General features: G+C 49.9%; 2 protein-coding genes across 3 annotated transcripts in view; both read right to left on the bottom strand.

The window, feature by feature from the left end:
• The window catches only part of GNB1L (G protein subunit beta 1 like), a 61,021-nt gene extending 46,588 nt beyond the window's left edge, over positions 1-14,433 (bottom strand). Inside the window, exon 1 of one of the 2 annotated variants that reach the window (XM_045815135.2) lies at positions 14,344-14,433. The gene's annotated coding sequence lies outside the window, so the exon portion shown is untranslated. Of the gene's footprint in view, positions 1-12,194; positions 12,299-14,343 lie in introns of those variants that run through there. The other variant, XM_045815134.2, reaches the window with a different exon arrangement.
• Positions 10,042-12,198, bottom strand: RTL10 (retrotransposon Gag like 10). The gene is given in 6 exon segments (XM_045815136.2): positions 10,042-11,104; positions 11,106-11,331; positions 11,333-11,716; positions 11,718-11,789; positions 11,791-11,942; positions 11,944-12,198. Coding segments are annotated over 6 exon segments (984 nt in total). The 5' UTR covers positions 12,064-12,198; the 3' UTR covers positions 10,042-11,074.
• Positions 14,434-22,865: the final 8,432 nt, after the last annotated feature.

The raw sequence follows: 22,865 nt of genomic DNA, 5'->3' as shown, positions 1-22,865 counted from the left end.
AAAAAAAAAAAAAAAAGGAACAAAACCTGACAAAACCAAGTGCTGATGGGAAAGGTGGAGCACAGAATTCTCATACATTGTTCATAAGAATGCAAAATGGTACAAGCATTCTGGAAAATGGGTGTGTAGTTTCTTACAGAATTAAATATACATGTATCATATTGCCGGGCAAACCTAACCCTAGATATTTATTCTAGAGAAATGAAAATTGATGTGCAATTTTGTACATGAATGTGTACAGTAGTTCTGTTCACATTGCCCCAAATGACCATCCATAGGTGAATGGAATACTCATTTTTTTTTTCAAAGATTTTTTTATTTATTTGACAGAGATAGAGACAGCCCGCGAGAGAGGGAACACAAGCAGGGGGAGTGGGAGAGGAAGAAGCAGGCTCATAGCGGAGGAGCCTGACGTGGGGCTCGATCCCATAATGCCGGGATCACGCCCTGAGCCGAAGGCAGACGCTTAACCGCTGTGCCACCCAGGCGCCCGGAATGGAATACTCTGGAGCAATAATAAGGAACAAACTATTGAAAAATGCAACAACATGGATGGATCTCCAGAGAATTACGGTGAGTGAAAGGTTACATACAGTATGAGCCTAGTTATATGGCGTTCCGGCCCAACCAGGTAGAGAGCACAGGTGGGCAGTGGCTAGGGGCCAGGGGCAGGGGAGAGGCTGACTACCGAGGGGGAGCAGGAGGAAAGTTCTGAGGTAATGGATCAGTTTCTGCGTTGGGATTGTGGTGGTGCTGCTGTGGGCAGGTGTTAAGACTCAATCTAAGTACATTTCATAGTAATGATCATATTAATAACAGATACTCATGAGTTCATACTGATAAAATAAAATGATTGAAGAAATAAATAAATGGGGGAGAGACAAATCTTGCATGCAGGAAAATTCCAAAAAATCTGTGTAGCTACAACGCCCTCAAGGATGTGGAGTAGAACTTCCACCCCTCATGAGGGGCTGCCCATACTGATTTCCTTCCTAAGAGGACAGTCTGGAAAGGGAGAGAAAAGACTAACTTTACAGAGAGGAAACCTGACAACCACTACCTCAGCCAGGTGACCAAGGCCGACATCAACAGTAATGTCATTTTGACAGCATGTACCATTAATATGTGATGAGATGGTGCTTTATCTTTGAGGTCTGGCTCCCGGAAACCCACAGCCCCAGTCTGATCATGAGACAAACACGTTACATATCCTAGCTGAGGAACATTCTACAAAAGACCTGACGGGTACCCCATAAAACTGTCAAGGCTATAAAAATAGGGAGAGTCTAAGAAACTGTCACAGAGGAGACCAGAGGAGACCAAGGACATCTGACAACTAAATGTAATGTGATCCCCTGGATGGCATCCTGGGACAGCTTTTCCCATTTAAAATAATTCACCATCCTATTTTTGCCCTCATAGAAATAGATTTAAAGTCATCCATAGTGCCCCTAATACGAGGGAGTGAGTATTCAGCTAAACAAATTAGCTGATGACTTTTACCATCATCATCATCACCACCATGGTTTCTTCCACTCCACCATGGTTACTTCCAGAAGCAGAGCAGCATGCCGGGGAAAGGAAGAATGCTGATCTCACAAGACTGTTCACCAGCCAGACCAACTCATTCTCTCCTTGAAGTACACAGCCATCCCAGCGGGAAGCCTCTGAATTGGCTGGTCCTCCAGGCTGGCAGGAACAGAGACCTACTCACTTTGTGATTCCGAGGCTACAGCTGGAACCAGAAAGATGGTCTCTGGACAGGCCCGTCCTCAACACTGTTTCATCACCCTCCTGCCTTCCTGATCAGGACAGACTACAGCAAGAGGCCCAGACTGGCCCTTCGAAGCCACATCACAGACATAGCGACCTGGGCGGTCCAGGGCAGGTCACTGGGAAACTTTCTGGGGCTGCTGCTTCCCACCAGGGGAATGGAGGTCTGACCACTGCCCTCTATGGTCTTTGAAATGCAGGGAGTCCCAGGGGAGTCAGCAGGTGCACATACAGGCATCAGAAACGAGCCTACAACTTAGGACAACCCCTTTCCAAGTCGTCACCCTGTCACTGGGGCTCCTGGGGGTTAGTGTCCCATCCACAGCATTGGCTCACTACTCAAGCCAGGGGTGGGGGCAGCCCAGTGAGTGATGCCCAGGCCCCAGAGGGGTGGTCCTGCAATAAATAAGGCCAAGGGCACAGCCCCTTCCAGAGAGCCCAGACTACGGGTGCCTGGGTGGCTCAGTCGGTTAAGAGTCTGACTCTTGATCTCAGCTCAGGTCATGATCTCGGGGTTGTGAGATCGAGCTCTGACCTGGGCATGGAGCCCGCTTGAGATTCTCTCTGCCCCTCCCCGCCTAAAAAACAAAACAAAACAATACAAAACCAGAGAGCCTAGATCTGCCCACAACAGCTTTAGAAAGCATGTGCAGATGAGACAAGGGAAGGAACAAGCCTGCTGGAGTAGTAAGATCCCTATCCCGTTACCTGCAGCTCACGGCCACAAAGAACTGGACACATTCCCTGGGCCAAGGAAAGCATGCTGCACCTCCCTGCTCAGGCCCCGTGGGCTGCCAGGCACAGGCCCAGCCTAGGAGGGACCAGGGCGGGTCAGGCCAGTCCCGGCACCAGCCTGTGCCCATAGCACCCCTCCCCGGCCCCGAGCCAGGGAGGCAGGTTTGCCGGGGGTAACTCAAACTTCACAAAGAATCCATTCCTGGAATGGGGCTCCGTTTGGCGATTCGGAGTCAAAGGCGCACTTCATAGCTCCTTTCCAAACCCCGTGCATTGTCAGGGCCCTTTCCCCTTTGAAGCCTCGGTGAGTGATTGAAGCGTCTACTTTCTGAGGGGCAGATAGCACTGGGCCGGTAATCTGACTCTAAGCCTGGGGATAAAGGTAGTTTGTTTCCTCTCAGCCCGTCTGTCAACACCTCCTCAGTAATTAGCCCTAATTATTACCAAGGGCCAGCCTCCCATTCGGTTATTAAATCAGAAATAGTATCGTGGCCGGGCATCTGTCAACACCCAACTGGCGACCTTGGATTCATTGAATCCTCTGTCAGTATCCGTGGCTTCAAAGATGCAGATCCCAGGGAGGGGTTCCGGGGACGCAGTGCGGCCAGCCCCGCCTGGGAGGGAGGGCTGAGGGAGGGAGGATAGTGCTCCCAGCAGCCCTGCGCACAGCAGGCCTCAGAGTCCAGTGGGGAGGTGGGAGCCTGGACCCGCACCCGCCTTCCCCCGCACCCGCCTTCCCCGGCAGCAAGTGCACACCCCAACTGTGGCCATCCCCACCTCTCCCGGTGACGGATGGAACTCTGTGTGTACAGTACGGGGGTAAGGGGGTGTAAAGAATGCCCCCCAGCAGCCCTTCCCCTGAGGGACGGAATGCCAGCCCCAGGCCTGCCTGCCTCTGGCACAGCGGTGTCCCGGAGCAGCAGGTGATGGTGGCCTGAGGCTCAACAGGTTCCACGCTGGCTGTTTCTTGAGCGTACAGGGAAAACAGCCAAGCCCAGCTGCCAGGAGCCCCCTGTGAGCTCCGAGTACAGCCAGGGCCTCTCCCCATGGGCCCGAAAGTCCACAAAGCAAATCTGGGGGACAGCTGTAGAAACACAGGCTTCTGTGGCAGAGTCAAGTGCGGCACTCCTGAAGGCCCTGGGGGACAGACTGACACCACCTCCATCCCCGGCCTGAAGCTTCTTGTTCTGTCCAAGAGCTGCACATCATTTGCTCCGTAACTTGGAGACCTTCTGCTACTGCAAAGCTCACGCGGTCCTGGCTCCTCTGAGGGGGAAGGTGCCCCGTCCAGGAAGATTCACGACCTTGGCAGGAGTGTCCCAGGTCCCATAGGAGCTCCTTTCCTGCAGTAAACCCAGCAGTGCCCCACACTGTGTCTAGACATTCATCCCGCCAGGTGTGCGAGCACCCCTTCTGGAAGGGCTCCACTGTGTTTGGAGGAGAGGCCAATGGAGGCAAAGTTACAGCCACGCCCCCTGGGACCTGGCTCCTCTGCAGGGGTCAAGGCCCATGTGGTATGATGGGTGCCGAGGCAGAGGTGAGCACGGCGCTCCCCGCCGCGTGCCTGCTCTCCCCCACCACACCACAACCTGCTGGCTGCTCAGCCAGTGCTCCCACGCCGGCAGGGAGCCGGCGGACAAAGGCACAGTGGTGTCGGACAAACCAGCAGCTGCAGTGTGTGAGGTGTGGCCGTTTTTGTGCCCCACGGCCAGCAGGGGCTTCGGAGCTGGGCCACTGAGGCCAGCAGTCGCAGACCTCTGCTTGGGACAGGGGGACAGGCCAATCTTGCTAGACTGAAAGGAAATGCCAGGGCGAGGGGCTGCTGGGCAGCAGAGGCAGGCAGGCTGGGCAGGCGGGGCCGCTCCACAAACAGGCACCTGAAGCTGCGGCTGAGGACGCCCATCACCCCCAGGACCAGGTCCAGGGAGCCTGGCAAGATGGCAGGAAGGAAGCCCAACTCGGGGGCATTTTCAGCCAGCCTGCCTGCACAAACTTACAGGCAGGGGTGGGAAGCCAGCCAGGCCAGCAGCAGTTTTGTCCCCTGGTGAACACACGGAAAAGCTCGTTGTTTTACAGGAAGTGTGACCATTCCCACGCGCCAGTGCCAGCCTCTGGGGCCCACTCCGCCATGAGATCTGGTCCACGGCAGCCAGGTGCCCAGTGCTGATGACAGCACCCAGACGACTCACACCGTGGGCATGGAATGGGCCAATCTGCATGGGCCTAGGGCCCAGGCAGTTCCTGGGAACTTGATCCCACTTGGAGAGGGGATCTGTAACCATGGTGGTGGTGATACACTTTCTGACAAGGGATCTGTGTTTGCTCCTGCGACAAAGGCTGCCTCAGGCAGGGGAGTCCCCCCACCGATCTAACACACACATTCACAGATGTGCAAATTATGGGCCCACAGATACACCGCACGTTCACAATGGGCTGTGGGGTCTGTGCACACACACATGCACAGCCACTGGCACTAAGAGCCACTGGCAGTGCCTTGTGATCGAAGCCTTGGGGGAGGAAAGGATCAGGGACAGTGATGTTAGCCCTGAGGGGCCTGCTGCCTCCAAGCACATGCAAGGCAGAAATTCTCTCCATTACGCAGGCAGCAAAGGGAGCCTTGCAAAAGTTCAACAACTTGTGAGGGGTGGAGGGGGATGGAGGGGGACGGGGGCATGGGACATGATGACAGGGACCAGGAGGCATTGTGAAGCGGGTACCTGGAGCGGGGTGGAAACACAGGCGCAGAGCCGCACTGGCCCCGGTTGACCCTCCTGGCCACCACCATCCATGGCTCCCATTTGCACCCTGATTTTCCGGGGGAGGAACACAGGGTCTTGGTGGTGGGAAGGCTGGCTGCCATGCCCTACGGGATAGCACACAGGATCAGGTACCTGGCCATCCCATGCTTCCTGGATTCCCCTACCGGGCAGGCCCTCACAAGCCGCCCATCTCCCCACCTGTGGCCTTCAGAAAACCCTGGCTATGGTGCAGAAGTGTCAAGGTGAACGACATTCTGCACCCAGGACCCCACGGGGCATGAGCTGTGGCACTCCCGGTGCCAGGCGTCCCTGCACCGACCACGAAGCACCTGCACTTCACCAGCTGTACGGCCGAGTGTGGGCCCACTGTCAGCCCAGACCCCGTGCTGCTCAGGCACATAGGTGGAGAGCAGCCCAGGATGTTCCTCTACACTGCCCGCACTGGCAAGTGGATGAGTGCCCACCACCCACAGGCCCCAGCCCTGGCTGTGCACACCTGAGGCTAGGAGAGAAGGAATGGGCTGCCAAGGGCACCCCGCAGGCCAGGGACTCCTCCCAGGCTCACCATCAACACCTTTGTAACAAAGATCATGTTGCCCATTTACAAATGAGGGCATCACAGCCCAAAGAGAAAGTGAGCTCAGGACTTCCTCTGTCTGGCACCGCACACACAGTCTACCAACACGGTGGCCCCAGGATCAGGACTGACCACCGCTGGAGCTGAGCAATGGACAGGCCACGGTCCACTGTACCATCCTCTCCACATCTGTGTTTATGACATGTGTCTTTAAAACTAGCCAAGACAACTTTAAGAACAAAGTGTCAGTGGGGGGGACGGGCAGGTGGGAACATTTCTCTACCAAATAGTGAAGACTGACTATAAAGCTAGATCATTGGTGGAGGACAGCCCAGACCAGAGAGCCAGGCATGCATGAGAAAGACGGCACCATGGACAGGCTGGGGCAGCTGGGCATCTTAACCTGGGGTGGGAAGGTCCACACCCTGTGGGGAAAGGGTCCTCTACTCATTAGGGAAGGATAGGTCACGCTGTGGAAAACACAAGCCCCCAAACTCAGCGGCTCCACACCTCAAAGAGATTCCCACTTCTATTCTACATCTGGTGCAGGGAGCGTGGAGGGGCCCTGGCTGTCGCTGGCTATCTGATGACCACAGCAGAGCCCTCTGCAAGCCATGCCATGAGTCACGAGCCGACTTGAGAGTCAATGTAAAAGGCAAAACATGAAAACTGGGAAATACAGGGTAATGTCTTTGTACCCTCAGGCAGGCAAAGATTTCTGAAATAAGAAAGAGTTCCCAGCATGTTCTGCTGCTGTGGCCTGGAGGGGCTCTGTACCCCACCACTCAGCGATGCTCAAAGGGTGCTCACCATAGCACTGTTGGAAATTGTAAAAATGAAAAACAAGAAATGCATCTTGGGCATTATTATGGGCAAATTGTGTCGTCCCCCCCCCCCCCCCAATTCACATGTTGAAGTTCTAACCCCTATCCTCTCAGAATGTGAGTCTATTTGGAGACAGGGCCTCTAAAGAGGAATTAAGGTTAAATGACGTCATATGGGTGGCCCCTAATCCAATAGGACTAGTGTTCTTCTAAGAGGAAATTAGAACGGACAGGCACAGAGAGACAACCATGTGAGGACGCAGGGAGAATATGGCCATCCCAAGCCAAGGGGACAGACCACAGGAGAAACAACCCTGCCAGCACCTTGATCTTGGGCTTCCAGCCTCCAGAACTGGGAGAAATACATTCTGCTGTTTAGGCCCCAATGCCTTAGTAAGCTCACAGCCATCTTTTCACAGGTACTGATGCAGGCCTGCCCCCACTCTGGCGACGGCTGCACTGTGTGTGTGTCAGGTTCCCGTTCCCCGTGCTCATGGCCCCACCCCAAGGGGGGATTAGCCACTCATCCCTCAGAACTCAGGTGTAGTCTGGCAGCTGCCTTTGGCCACAGTAACGGAAAAGGAGTGACAAGTATCACTTGTGGTTCACTGTGGTCTTTCCCCCGCCTCTGTGGTTGTGGAGAAATGCATCCAGTGAACTCCTGTCAGGACAGGTCCTCTGCAATGGGCAGGGGGCACCCCAGCTGGTCTGGGACAGGTGAGTAGTGAGACGTGGGAGGTTTCTACCGCAGCACAATCTGGCTCATCCTGATTGATGTGACAGGACAACAGCTCTGTGTACCTCACTCCGTACTACAGGACCTTTGGGCTGCTTCCAGCTTCGCAGTGAGTGCCCACTAGGCACTTGGCAGGGCTCAGGCCCCTGCACAGGCCTCATCTCATTCGATCTTCCCCCCGCCTTATGAGGTCAGGTGACACCAAGGACCATGAGCTTGCAAGTGGAGGCACGATGTGACCAAGTGCGTGCTCTGAAGCCCCACACTGAGGAAGAACGGCCCCTGCACGAAGGCAAATGGCCAGAGTCTGTGTGCTTAGAAGTGTTACGTGGCTGAATTGTAATATTTGATATTCCCACCAACAGTAAGAAAAAGCCTCTCTCTCCATACTTTCAGCAATTCTGGATATCTACAACTTTTAAAGTTCTGGGATCACAGGAAGAAAAAAAATATTCACCCATACTTCCCCGTAGTACTCTTATGGCTTTTTAAATATTGAAATCTTTAATCCATCCGGAGTGGAGCCTGGCACAGAGGGAGGCGGGTATCCAGTTTTACTATTTTCCAGATGGCTAACCAGTTGTTCCAACTCCTTTTACTGAATAATCCATTTCACCCCCATTAATTTGAAACAATACCTTTAGCATGAACTAAATTCCTGCATTTATTTGGCTTTATTTCAAAGTTCTCTATTCCCCTCTGTTCATCCACCCACACCAATTCCAAGTACTTTCATTGCTGCAGCTTTATAAAAAGTTCCATCTCTCATAGGACTGTATGGTGTTAAAATTTTCTGGTGTCAAAATTTTCCTTGGAGACATATACTTTAAAAACCCTTCCATAGTGCCCACTATGTCCTACGTTTAGGAAATAAAATCTCCAGGTTATTTCCAAAGCCAAGTATGGGATGATCCATTTAGGCAGACCCCAGCACATCGGCCAGAATCTGAGCACAGCCAGCAAACCCTGCCAGACTGTTCTGCTCCCAGAAGCAGCCTCTAGCTTCACACCTGTGTGTGAAGAGCCGGGAGTGGCGAATGACCCAGGAGCCTCCTCCCGTCATGCATGTCCAGCATGGCAGGGCCTCCTGTCCTGGTTCTCTGTGTTCCTTCTACCCCCTCAGAACGGAAAAGCAGCTAGGTCGTTGCATGTGCCCAAAGACAGGGCACAGCACTGGCTGTCAATGAGACTGTCACTCTGCAACACCACGTGCACTGCGTCTGCAAGGCCAGGCCTCTCCTGATCCCACCCTCGAGGGCACCCAGCAACTGGCAACCTTATCTTTGTCACAAAGGCCCTGCCCTCATTTCTTTTCGTCATGAGAGCCCAACCACAATGGGACCCATTTTCCAAATGAAAACACAGGTCATCTGACCTCTCCACAGATCCTCTTGGGCCTGCCTTGGGCGAGTTGGCCCTCATATGCCAGACTACAAACCAAGCTGGCAGGAGCTGCCTGGGGCCCAAGGGAGATGGCAATGGGGTGGGAGTGGGGGGTCAGAAGGGAAGACAGGAATCTTGAGCTGAAAGGGATTCACTTCAGGTCCACTAAATGTAGATGAGAAAGGTGCCCTGTGCAGAGGCCAGCAAGAGAGGGGATGTCAGCTAAGTGACTGGGCCATCACCCCAGAAAGTAACCCCAGGTTCTATTGTCAGAGACATCTTACCAACTCAAAAGATATGGCCAACAATATCAGACCCACTGGCAGGCCAGGGCGTGGGGGTGGGAAACAGTCTGAGCTGGGTCTGAAAAAGGAGGGTCCAGACCTGAGCAATAGCGTGGAGGGGCAGCAGTGCGTCTGGGGCTGGGTTACAATGTGCAGGGATTTTCCACACTTGATCAGAATCGAGGCTGCACAGTGATTTCTTCTGTTAGCTTGCTTGTCTGCTTTTAGGGTTGTATCAGCTTCCCACTTACTTCTAAGACTTGCAACTGTTTTATTTACAAGGCATCTGGGCCTTAAAATAGCTCACGCATAAAACCATCTGAACCTAGAGCCTTTGAAAGTGATAATTACTAAATAAAATAATCCCAACAATGTCTGTTTTACTTAAAAATTTTTACCAGATGTTTCCTTATTTCTAATTTTTCTCTAAAGTAATTAGTTTTAGTAGCAGTTCACATTTCCACTTATTTTTTTCTTCCTACTTTCCAGGATAGTGTTGTTTCCGCAACCGTAAAACTGAAGGGCCTTGACGTTCTTATCTAATTGTCCCTCTGGGTAGGTGCACTGTACCCATCCTGTCTTAAAGTTGGCTTAAGGGAGCTTCTCAGCTCTCATTATTAGAAAACCCATCCTTGTACAGAACAGGTCTTTCTTCATTCCAATCCTCTGGCCCCTGGGCCTCACCGCTCTGGTCTGCTGCCTGTTCCTCACTTCACCTCCAGCTCTAGGAAGTCAGTTCTCAAAACCACACTCTACCTGACAAGCCTCCCCCTCCCTCATATTCAGCCTAACTCCTTCCTTCAATCAGACCCTTCAATTCTCAAAGCCCCCACCAGAAATCACACCTCCAAAACCGACCTAGATTAGTCATGGCTAGGGCCTAGCCTGTTCCCAACAGAACCAGCAACAGCATTCCTGCCAACAAAATAAGAGCTCTGCTCATCAGCAGCCACCACACCACAAGCTGAGCCATGGGTCAACATTATGTTTAATGAGCACCAAATTGTGTACCAGGGACACAAAGCTGATCAAGATGGAGCCCCTGACCTAGAGGCTCACAGTCTACCCAAAGATACAAGTCATTTATAGTGTTAAGGTTTAAGTGTTGAGTCAGCAATGTGTGAGAGCAGGCAGGAAGGCAGGGACTGCTAAAGAGCAGAAAGTGGGAGGCACATGGGCAAAGGCACTGAGACACAGAAATTCATGCCAACTTCTGAAGAAAACCAGGTATAACCAGAATGTTAATATATGAAAGGGGAAAATGCCTGACACTGAATTGAGACTGGCAAGGAGGCCTGTATCTCACCTTCCTAGCTGGCCAAGGCTGCTGGTAAACCCATCGGGAAGCATCTTTCTCTGCCATCCCACTCATACTAAATGATCAAAGTGGCTGCCTCCTCCACGCAGCTTTAAATTCCAGCCCAGAGGAGACAGGTCACAGGGAGCCAAGATGGGGAAGGAGGACAAAGTAGAGACACCATCCAGGGACAGAACCAAACAGGGGTGACATGGCAGACCTCGTCCAGTCTAGTCAACATTGAGAAAGGGGTCTGGGGAGTGGAGTGGTTATAAAGACATACAAATATCTGATGAGGACTGCTATATGAAACTCTGTCCAACAAGTGGAAATGCAGCTGAGAACCTACAGGGAGGCAGCTTCTGGGCCACTGGGGAAGTCAGGGGATGACAGGCACAGCATAGAGCCCAATATTCTGCTAGAACAGGAGGTGGGGTGGTGAGGGGGACAAAAGGGCTGTTTGTGCTAAGAGCAGAGCCCAAACAGGTGCACCTCCTGCCCAGCAATAAAACAAGTGGATAAAGCAATATCTGGGAAGGCCACCCTGTCCCGCTGGGGGGCTGTGGGGTTCCTCAGCTATGTAAGCCACTTCATCACAAGGAGCACTGCTGCATTTGCCTAGGCTATGTGCAGAATCCGGGGCTGTGGAGTGGGGAGTGGGAGAAACTGCTAGGTCTCCTGGGACCTCTGAGATGTCCCCCACCCACTATGGGGTACCTAAAGATGCCTTCTGGTCTACCTCTTGTCTCAGAAACCTCCTCCTCTGTCTTCTAGGGTTCTGGGCACCCTGGTGGAACTGGATTTGGTTTCTGGGCAGGCAGGCTAACAGATCCTGAAAGTACAGGGACAGGTGAAGGGGTCACCTCCCCTGGCTGGGACAAGGCTGGCCCCACACGACCAGGATCAGTGCTGCATGCAGAACTAGACAAGGTGTGGGACTCCACAGACTCAGGGCTATTCTCCACTGCTGTTCAGGGGAGTATTTCTGGATGTAGAGTTGGAACTACAAACAGTAGGTGTGGCCACAGCAACTGGGACAGCATCCATGTTGAGTGCCAGGGCCTCTGAGTACCTAGCTAAGTACTGCCTCACCATAGGCAGCTGCAGGGCCACTGGTGGCTGGCTTGAGGCAGGGAGCAAGGTGCTACAGCAATGGTACTCAGTAAAACTGTTCGGGTCTTGAACAACTTCCTTGAGATCCTGGCAGAAGAGCCCATAATCGTCAGGAAGGGGCAGGTCCCCGTCGAGGTAGGGGGCTGCCCATGCCTGGGCTCAGCCCATCAGGTGCTCTAGGATCTTGAAGATGCAGGTGAGGTTGTCCTGATAGTGCTCAAAGCAAAAGGACATATCGGTCCAGAAGCCATGGGGAACCATCAAAGGTGCATGGGTGTGAGACTGGCACCCAGTGGAAGTCCACCTGGGGGCCATGGGCCAGGCATGTGCAGAGCCGGGAGCCCCCTTTCTGTGGGTTTACCGCCGGGAGCACTAATGGCCGTGCTCTTCTGCTCCATGGTTGTGTGCACACACACAGGGTCCCCACAGCAGGGCCACTCAATCCAGGGATCCACAAGGGAGGGCATACGTGACCCCAGGAGAGACCTGGTCCATCTGCTGCCAAGGGTGTACGCTGGTGTAATTGGCTGCCGCCCGGATGGGATTACAAAGGCCCTGCCAACGGCCCCAGCCAGGTGGCATGCAGGGAACAGAAGGGAGTTGCCACACCAACTATAAGAGGAAGGAGGAAGAAAGGAGAGATGGCACAGCAGGGAGGGTGGGCATGATACAACAGGACGGAGATGGGCTGAGAAGGGGTGTGGCAAACCCACGCGTTCCAGGCAAGTGCTGAGGGTCAGAGGAGCTGACAGCTGTGGCCTCAGGAGCGCTGAGAAGAGCTGATGGGACTGTCAGACGCAGGCCATCATCCGAGGCAATCTGTCCAAAAACAAGGTGGGGAAGAGCAGGAACTAGGCCCAACCATCTCCACTGTGCAGCAAGAGGAGGCAATAAGCAGGCAAACCCCAGGAACCCAACTAGGAGCTCTGAGTAGAAGGAGGGCGCAAGAGGCAGGCCTGGGAGGTCTGAGAAGGGGGGCAAACGCCACCTGTGATGTTTCATGGGCATGATGGCAGATGCTGTCAGTCCCAGGAGAAGGAAAGGGGGCCAGATCAGAACCCCCAGGGTTTCCTTGGATGGCCTGGCTGGCTGTCAGGGAGTTTCTGGACAACAACAGTAGCAACCTTTTACTGACTACTCTGTGCCAAACACTAACCCCCGATGAGGCTGGTACTCTCATCGAACCAGAGGCACAGTGGTGAGTGAAGTCACTTGTCTGCGGCCACAAAGCACCCACCAGTAAGTGATGGAGGCAGCTGAACCTGGCTTTAAAGACCACAGCTTAACCACCACACATCACCATGCTGGTTATGAACTACCCTTCAATCCACCGAGGAGTCCCCTAGTCACCCCACACACAGACTGTTTTATGAGTAGACCGTGTCACAAGATCCTTTAACATCAAAGCACTAGGAGCTTGGAAGGCCTACCTTTATGCCCAACAGAAGCCCCGGGCCCGCTATTCTCTGTGCCCTCCAGCCTCCTCACCCATGCTTTCCAGACTCACCTCACCACTCAAAGTATAGCCTGCTCGCAACGTCACCAACCCCGAACGCCACCTCCCTGCTTCCCCATTCCTGCCAACAGCCCAGCACCCAAACCCCCACGTTTAATCCCACTTGCTACGTCTTCTTTCGCCACCCCAAAGTCACTCCTGTAAAGGGCCTGGAGAGCAGTGGTCATCAGCCCTGAGCAGCCCAGAGAGACCTGAAGTGGAAAAGGAGGCTGCAACCATCACCAGACACAGTTCCCTTCCAACGCCAGGAACCCTCTCAGGCCACCTCCTCAGTCTCTCTGCAAAGGGAGGTCCACTTATAGTCACGGCAGAACACACTCTGCAACCTCTCCACACAGACCTTAACGGTCCATCAACTCATCACGTCGGGGCACCACGGCCTGCACACACCTTTGTGCATAGTTGTCCATGTGTTTCTCTCTCCTATCCCCATCAGAGTGAGTTCCTCCAGGCAGACACAGTTCTGCTGGCCTTTCTACTGAGCACCTCCCAGGTTAGCCTGCAGCACTCGAACCTGCTAGGGCCACCACCACCTACCTTTGGCAGCCAAGCATTCTGAAACCTTTCAGGTACAGCTCTCCCTCTGTGGGGTTCTTCCACCTGAAAGCCCCTCCCATGCTAACGCAGGAAAAGAATATGCTAGAGCCTGCCAGCAGCAGTGGCCCAAGGGGCAGCACACAAATGCAGTTCACTTCTGAGTCCAGTTCCGTTCCTCACTGAGTTCTGAAAACCAGTGACTGCGAACCACACCCCAGCTCCTGCCACCAATCTGAGGTTAAGTGCTAGGCTGCACGCAAAAACCACATCCCATGCCCAGGAGACAGTGCACACTACCCAGGTCTCTGTCCAGGCTTCCTCTCAGTCCCAAACTCCCATCCCCAATCAGAACCCTAGCTATCCCCTGCCTGCTCATCGACATGCCTGTGTGCCCTCTGCTGCCTGAGGGAGAAGGCTCCCTTGCTCCAACCAGCCAGCCCTGCTTGAGCCTGAAGTTTCCTAAGCCTGGGTCTCTTAACACTCAGGAGCCTTGGCTACCAGTCTGTTGACCTCTTCTCTCCCCACCCTAACCCGAGGAATTTGGGCCCTTCTCCTGGACTGCACAGCGCTCTACTCAAGGAGCACGTACCGGGACGCACGCGCATTTGCTTCCTCAAAGCCAAAAAGCACCGCGAACGCTGGAGCGTTCTCAGCTCCGAGGAGACCAGGGGCCCCGGGGGTAGAGTAACTTGCCCAAAGCCTCATAGCAAGCGGAGGGCAGACCACTGCACCACCCCTCCCGCAAACGCCATGCAGGAAACCGCCGGGAATGAGCTCACAGGTCCCACTGCAAAAAGAAGCCGACCTACCTGAGGCTGCGCGAAGCGTCTGTGAAGAGGGTCCACGAATCTGCCGCTGGAGACTGCGGACCGGTCTCCCTCCCACGGCGAGAGTCCAAGTGCCACCTAAAAAGTGCAGAACAATATCGACCGCCGTGAGGCGAGGCAGGGTGCGGGGGCGACCTCCGAAGACCGCGGGAACCACCCGAAAATGATTCCAGGATCCCCCCAGCCCGCAGCGCGGACCGAGAAACTGAGGCTCGCCGTTCGGAAAGGCAACTGGGACCCAGTCCGGGGACTCCGAGCGCTTCTCTGCGGACTGGAAGTTAGGAAGCGATGCAGGGGCGGGGGACCCAGCCGGCCGCTCGGGCTCCCGCGCCCCACTGACCCTCCGGCCGAAATGAGCGACTCCCGAGCGGACCCGCGCTGCGCGCACAGGCCGAACACGCCGCGCAGCCACGCCCCCTGCGTGCGCGCAGCCGCCCCATAAGTCCCACGCTAGCCTCCCAGCAGGGCCGCGCCTGCGCCCTGAGCCTTGGGGCCTAGGGCCGCGCAGGCGCTCCCAAGTTCTGCCAGCGCGGCGGTGCAGCGCGGGGGGTCATGGGAGCGCGCTCAGTCCCGGAGCGCGCTCAATCTGGCGGCGCGGGAAGTCCCTGGAGTTGTTTGGGCAGCGTTCGCAGGACTGGGGCGTCCAGGGCTGCCAGTGTCTCACAGGCAGACGTGAAACGCGCTGGGACTGAGGAACGGATAGCTGGAGGGAGGGGCCGGTCACCCACCTGGTTCCCCCAGAGACGTTTGAGCCGTTGCCACTGCCCTCCATCAGCTGGGCACTGGGGCGCTTCTGAACGTCAGAAGGGATGCTGGGGACAGAGGGCATCAGGGAGGGTTTGGGCGTAGAGGGGCAGGCAGCGTTCCCATGGAAAGTGTCTCTCACCACCCAATGCCTGGTTCTACATACCTCCGGCCCAGGAGCGAAAGGACAGGGCAGGGCTGGCAGTGAGGACTCCCCACCTGCGTGCCTAGGGGCTGGCAAGCGGGGGCCTGTGGGTTTTCTAGTGAGTGGGTTTGTGTTGCCTACCCTGGTCGAGGCTGGACCGAGAGAGGACAAGGAGGGCAGGCTGCCAAGGCCAAGTTTGCTGCCCGGGAGTGACATGCGCAGTCAGCACCCAGAGACTTGGCAAAAGCAAGTGGAGCATGAGGTTGGGTGCTTCTCGCGTGCACCACCCTATGTCTCCTCTCCCTGTGCTTAAGGTGCCTAGCCAAGAGGTGGGAGAGGCTGCCGGCCCCCCAGCCCAAAGACCAAATGCCCTGTGGGCCAGGGACCTGGATGCAGGCCAGTAGTTTTTAGGGCCATCAGCGTCCGAATTCACTGGAAAAATATGTTTCTCAAGGCGAACACACACGTAAGAAACCAGCTCCCTTTCTTCCCTGGTCTAGTGACTCCTTTCATGAAACCATCTCTGAAATGTTATCTGCATTTACACCCAAACTCACTCTCTTTGATCTTTGAAACGCGAATCAAAGATCACATTGTACCTTTACTTGGGTCTGTGGGGCTTTCAGCCGCCTCCGCCAAAAATAATAAAAGTGGCACCCAGCCAGGAAACACCTCCTTGAAGTGTGAATGAAACTTGTATTTTTCGGTTGTATCTTTCCTAATTGACCTGATAATTTAAACTTCCTGCCTCAAAGGAGAGGGGGAGTTCCCGACAATTTGGCTTACCTCAGGCACTAGGCAGCTCAGGCCAACTCAAGGCCGGTCAGCAGAGAGCAGGCAGTAGGCTTGTGTAAAAAACTAGTCCAAGCCTGCCGGGCTATCAGAAATTACCGTTTTTTATTCAAATCGCTTTCTTTCATTCAGGCCATCTTCTATATAAATATAGTTTTTAATTGTGGTAAAATATATATAACAAAATTTACCCTTTTAAAACCATTTCTAGGTGTACAATTCAGCGGCATTATGTGTATTCACACTGTTGTGCAATCTTCACCAGCACCCATCTCTAGAACTTTTTCATCACCCCCATGTGTACCCATTGTGTACACAGAAACTGTACCCGTTCTAATTCCTCACCACTACCTCTGTGCCAGCCTCTGGTAACCTCTCTTCCACTGTGTCTGTGTTAATTTACTTATCCTGGGTTCCTCATATCTAAGTGGAATCATAAATTATCTGTCATTTCACTTAGAATAATGTTTAAGAGGTTCACGGTGTAGCACCTATCAGAATTTTTGTTCCTTTTTAAGGCTGAATAATATTCAATAATACGTACATACCACATTTTGTTTATCCATTCAGCTGTTGATGGCCACTTGGGTTGCTTCCATCTTTAGGCTACTGTGACCGATACTGCTATTACCATGGGTGTCCAAGTATCTATGTGAGTCCTGCTTTCAGTTCTCTTAGGTATATTCCTAGGAGTGAAATGGCTGAATCATATGGTAATCCTATGTTCAACTTTCTGAGAAACTGCCAAACTTTTCCATAGTAGTTGTATCATCTTATGTTCCCACCAGCAATGCACAAGCATTCCAATTTCTCCACGTCCTCACGAACACTTATTCTTTTCTGGGTTGGTTGGTTGGTTGGTTGGTTTGTGGTTTTTTTGATAATAGCCATCCTAATGGGTGTGAAGTGGTATTGCATGGTTTTAATTTTAGCAATGAGTGACATTCAGCATCTTTTCCTGTGTTTATTGGCCATTTGTTGATCTTCTTTGAAACTTGTAGGTGTTCTTTGTAGATTTTGGATATTAATCCCTCATCAGATATATAATTGGTGAATATTTTCTCTCATTCTGTGCTTTATCTTTTCAGTCTCTTGATGGTTTCCTTTGAGGCACAAAACTTTTAAATTTTGATAAAGTCAAATTACCCATTTTTTCTTTTGTTATTTTGGCATCATATCCAAATCATTGCCAAATCCAGTGTTGTGGAAATTTTCCCCTGGTTTTTTCTTCTAAGAGTTTTATAGTTCTAACCCTTATGTTCAAGGTCTTTGATCCATTTGAGTTATTTTTTATATAACTTGGTTTAAGATAACGGCCCAACTTCATTTTTTTTTGCATGTGGATATCCAGGTTTCCCAGTATCATTTGTTGAAAAGACTGTCCTTTTCCCATCAAATATTCTTGGCATCCTTGTCAAAAATCAATTGACAGTATAAGCATTGGTTTATTTCTGGGGTATCTATTTTATTCCATTGGTGTCTATGTCTGTCACTATGTCATATAATCTTGATTACTATAACTTCATAATAAGTTTTGAAATCAGGAAGCTGTGCTCGCTTTGGCAGCACATATACTAAAATTGAAATCAGGAAGCTTGAGTCTGATTTCACTCCTTTTTTCCAAGATTATTGTGGTTATTGGGGGTTCTTGAGATTCCATATGAATTTTAGGCTGGGTTTCTCTATTTCTGCAAAAGAAAAAAAACACTGTTGGAATTTTGATAGCGATTGCCTTTAATCTGTATAATATCACTTGGTATGGTATGGATATTTCAACAATATTAAGTCTTCCAGTCCATGAGTACAGGATGGCTTTCCATTTATTTAAGTCTTCTATAATTTCTTTCAGTGATGGTTTGTGGTGTTTAGTGTGCAAGTCTCTTGCTTCTTTGGTTAGATTTATTCCCATATATTTTATTCTGCTTGATGTTATTATAAATAGATTGTTTTCTTAATTTCCTTTTCAGATTGCTCATGGTTGGTGTATAGAAATGCAGCCTGTTTTTGTGTGTGGATTTTATATCCTGCAACTTTGCGGAATGTATTTATTAGCTCTAGCAGTGGTTTTGTGGAATCTTTAGCGTTTTCTACATAGATCATGTCACCTGTGAACAGAGATAATTTTACTTCCTCCTTTACAATTTGAATTTCTTTATTTCTCTTCCTTGTCTTATTGCTCTGGCTAGGACTTCTGGCACTAAGTTGAATAGAGGTGGCAAGAGCAGGCATCCTTGCCTTGTTCCTGATCTTAGAGGCAAAGCTTTCAGTTTTCACCATTGAGTGTGATGTTGGCTGTGGGTTTTTTTTTTTTTTTTGCATATGGCCTTTAGGAAGCGTCCTCCTATTTGTAGTTTATTGAAGGTTATATCATGGAAAAGTGTTGAATATTGTCATGCTTTTTTCATATCAATTGAGGTGATCATGTTTATTTCCTTCTTTCTATTGTTATGTTTCTATTTCCTTCTATTCTGTTGTTTCTATGTTATGGTATATAACATTGATCTTGAAATGTATTAACAGGGAAGGACATTTTCACCCACACAGTGGGGTAAGCTTATTCTGCTGAGCCCACCAAGTATCCAGAATGTGAATGCAAGGTTGTCATTGGATGATGAAGCAGGAGTCAGCCCATTGCACAGATGGAGAAGCTAAGCTTCATAAAAGCCAAGAGCTGCCCAAGGGATGATAAACTTGAGAGTCCCTACCCAGCTTGCAGCCCCTCCTTTGGGAATGCACCCACCTGTGCTGGGTTCCAGATGTAAGTGTTTGAATTAGGAGCCCCAGAGGCAGTGGTCAGGCAGGGGGTATTGGAACAAGGACTTTGGCTCTGAAGTGTTCAGGGTTGATGTTGGCACTGTGTCCCCAGAGCAAAGGGGCAACAAGGAAGCAGGAACACGCAGCCCAAGAGAGGTGATGCCAGCTGCCTGAGGACTGTCAGCCTCTGCAGCCTCTCTGTGCTTCTTGCACCTGGACCTTCATCAGGGGCCTTTCCCAGAGCCCATTGGTGGATGCCTGAGCCCAGAACCAGGAATACTGGGGTCTCTCTGTTCAGCCAGCACCTTTCTCATTCTACCCAAAGTTTCCCTAAAAATATAGAGCTGAATCTTTTGGTGCCTTCTCAAAGGTCCCACTTTCCAGAAAGGGTCTCTTTCCTCTTCTTCTGGTAGGGCTGTGCCCTAAGTGTTTAGCATGGATACCTCAGAGACCCTGCCAATTTAGCCAGGTGGCTGGGCACCTGAGCCTGGTGCCGCTGGGGTTCTTTGTCCTTCAGCCTTGTTATGGACTGAATGTTTGTATTCCCCTAAAATTCATGCATGGAAATCCTAACCCCTAATGTGATCGTACTAGGAGGTATGGCTTTTGGAGCCCTCATGAATGAGATTAGTGCCCTTATTAAAGAGACCTCACACAGCTGCCACGTGAGGACCCAGGGAGAAGTTGGCTGTCTATGAACCAGACATCAGATCTGCGGGTGCCTTGATCTTGGACTTCCCAGCATCCAGGACTGAGAGGAATACATTTCTGTTGCTTATAAATCCCCCAGTCTATGGTATTCTGTTATAGCAATCTGAAGTAAGACAAGCTTTTGGAAACCATCGTTGTCTTTGTCAGTTTCTTTACATTCTTTCTTTCTCTTTTTAAATTGAGGTAAGATTTACTTCAATAAAATACACAGATCTTAAAAGCACAGTTCCATAAATTTTGTGCAGTAAGCCACCCCCACTCACAATTAAGCTATAGAACATTCCATTACCCAGAAAGTGTTTCCACCCCTCATAGGCCTTGTTCTGATTTCTACTGCATAGCTTTATTTTGCCTGTTCAGGAACTTCTTTTTTTTTTTTTTTAAAGATTTTATTTATTTATTTGACAGAGAGAGAGACAGCCAGTGAGAGAAGGAACACAAGCAGGGGGAGTGGAAGAGGAAGAAGCAGGCTCCCAGTGGAGGAGCCCGATGCGGGGCTCGATCCCAGGACCCTGGGATCAGGCCCTGAGCCGAAGGCAGACACTTAACAACTGAGCCACCCAGGCGCCCCTGTTCCGGAACTTCTTAACCATGGACTCCTATAGCATGCACTCGGTGTTGGACCCGCTATTTGTAAGATTCATCTATGTATGGCTGCAAGCGTCTCACTTGTTACTGCTTTGTGGCACCTGTTGCATATGACTACACGATGCGTTCACACCATCTCCTGTTAATGGACGTTCAGGTGATTTTTAGGTTGGAGCTATCAAGAATAAAGCTACGAGCATTCTTGAAAACGTTCTTTCTGGAGGCATAGGGTTTAATTTCTTTAGGAAGAATATCTATGGGTGAACTTGCTGGGTCGTGGGGTAGGTGCATATATTTAACTTGATAAGAAGCTGCCAAAAGTTTCCCAAAGTATCTAGAACTTTTATACTTCTTCCAGCACTGCATGCGAATTCCAATAGCTCCATATCCTCACGAACACGTGGTATTATCGGTCTTCTTCGTTGTAACCATTCTGTCAGGAAGGGAGTGGTATTTCATTGCAGTTTCGATTTCCCTGACAACTAATGATGTCCGTGCTTTTAATGTGGTTGGTTGTCATCTTTTATTAATTTACAAGAGTTTCTTCATGCATTCTTAATTTGAAAGTGTTTGTCAGATATATGTACTGTATATATGTTCTCTCAGTCTGTCACTTGCCAATGCGTTTTCTTAAAGATATCCTTTGAAGAGTAGAAGTTTCCCATCTTCGTGGCCAGTGCTTTTTGAACCCTAAAAAAACCACATCGCTACCCTAACATCCTAAAGTTTTCTACTATGCGTACTTCCGGAAGTTCTATCGTTTTAGCTTTTACACGCAGGCCTATGGTGTATTTTGAATCAATTTTTGTGTATGATATGAGTTACCAAGTTGAAGTTCATTTTTACCCATGCGGACATTCCATTTTCTAGCACCATTTGTTAGAATGAAAAGGATCCTCTTCTCAATTGCATTACCTTGGCAATTTTGTTAAAATCCAGTGACCACATCTGTGTGGCCCTAACTCGGGACCTTCTACTCGGTTCCGCTGGTCTTTGTCTTTAGGCCAAAAACATACTCTATTACTTACTGTAGCTTTAGAGTAAGACTTGAAATCAGATAGTTACGTCCTCCAACTTTGTGTTCCCTTTTCGAAATTACTTTCGCTACTCTAATTTTTTTACACTTCCATAGAAGTTTTAGAATCAACTTGCCAATTTCTATGAAAAATCAGCTTGTCAATTTCTAATGAGATTTTGATTAGGATTGTGTTGAATCTATAAGTAAATTTGGGGATAGAGAACTGCTTAACAATACCAAGTTTCCAATTCACGAACAGATTATATCTCTTTGTTTATTCAGGTGTTCATTAATTTCTGTCAAGAATTGTTACAATTTTCATGCACGGATTTGCATGTATTTTGTTAAATTTATCCCTGAGCATTTTATGGTTTTTGATGCTATTATAAATAGTACTTTAACATTTTTTCAGTTTCCATTTTTTTTGCTAATATGTAAAACTAGAATTGACATGTTATCTTGAGCTTTTGCTAAATTCACTTACCATTTCTAGTAATTGTTTTATAGTTTCCTTAGGATTTTCTATGTACATGACCCTGTCATCTACAAATAAAAACAACTGTGCTTCTTTCTTATGTATACGTGACATTTGTATATTTATATCCATATATAATATGTGTACGCATACATACCCATATGTACATATAACTACATGATTTTTTCCTTTGTTGCGGTGGCCAGGACTTTCAGTAATAAAGTTCAGTAAAAGTGGTAGGAGTAGGGATCCTTGACCTACTCCTAATCTTAGAAGGAAAATGTTTGGTCTTTGACCATGAAGTCTGCTGTCAGCTGCAGATGTTTTTCATAAACACCTTTTTATCAGGTTGAAGGTGTTTCCTTTCAGTCCTAATTTTCAGTTTTGTTTTTTCATAAGTGGGTGTTGAATTTGGTCAAATGCTTTTATTCCATCTATTGCTATGATCACAGTATTTTTCTTTGTCCTTCTATTAATGTGATAAATTACATTGATTGCGTATCGAATGCAAAATCACTTTGCATTCCTGGGATAGATCTCACTCGGCCATAATCAATTCTTTGTACGTATTGTTAGGTTCAACTTGCTGGCATTTTGTGGTGGACCTTTGCATCTATGTTCGTGAGGGATACTGGTTTGTAACTTTCTTTTCCTAGAATGTCTTTGTCAGGGTAATGCCGGCCTCATAAAGTGACAGCAAGAGGTTCTTCCTCCTCTGTTTTTGAAAATAATTGGTATGATAGTGACATTATTTCTTCTTTAAATGTTTGATGAAATTCATGAGTGAAACTATCTGGACCTGGAGTTTTCTTTATGGAATAGTTTTTAATGAAGAATTTAATCCTTTTGATAGATGTGGAGCTTTTCATATTCTCTATTTCTTCCTGTATAAGTTAAGGAATCTGTCCATTTCTAAATTGTCAAATTTATTGAATCAACTTTTGTTCATAATACTGCCTTATTATCTTTTTTAAAGAAGATTTTATTTATTGGGGTGGCCACCCACTTGTGCTCTCTCTCTCCCTTGCTCCCTGTCTAGTAAATAAAATCTTTAATTTTTTAAAGATTTTATTTATTTAAGAGAGAGACAGAGCATGAGAGGTGGGGAGGGCAGAGAGAGAGCAGGAGGGAGAAGCAGACTCCCCACTGAGCAGGGAGCCTGACCCCAGGCTAGATCCCAGGACCCTGAGATCACGACCTAAGCTGAAGTCAGATGCTTAATCAACCAAGCCACTCAGGGGCTCTGTTGCCTCATTATCTCTCTAATGCCTGTAGAC

Source organism: Ursus americanus, chromosome 30 (assembly GCF_024610735.1).
Source record: "Ursus americanus isolate L20-20 chromosome 30, mUrsAme1.1.p, whole genome shotgun sequence".
In the NCBI taxonomy this organism is placed as follows: Eukaryota; Metazoa; Chordata; class Mammalia; order Carnivora; family Ursidae; genus Ursus; species Ursus americanus.
Note: the sequence above shows the minus strand (reverse complement) of the source record. Positions and strands in the feature narration are given on the sequence as shown.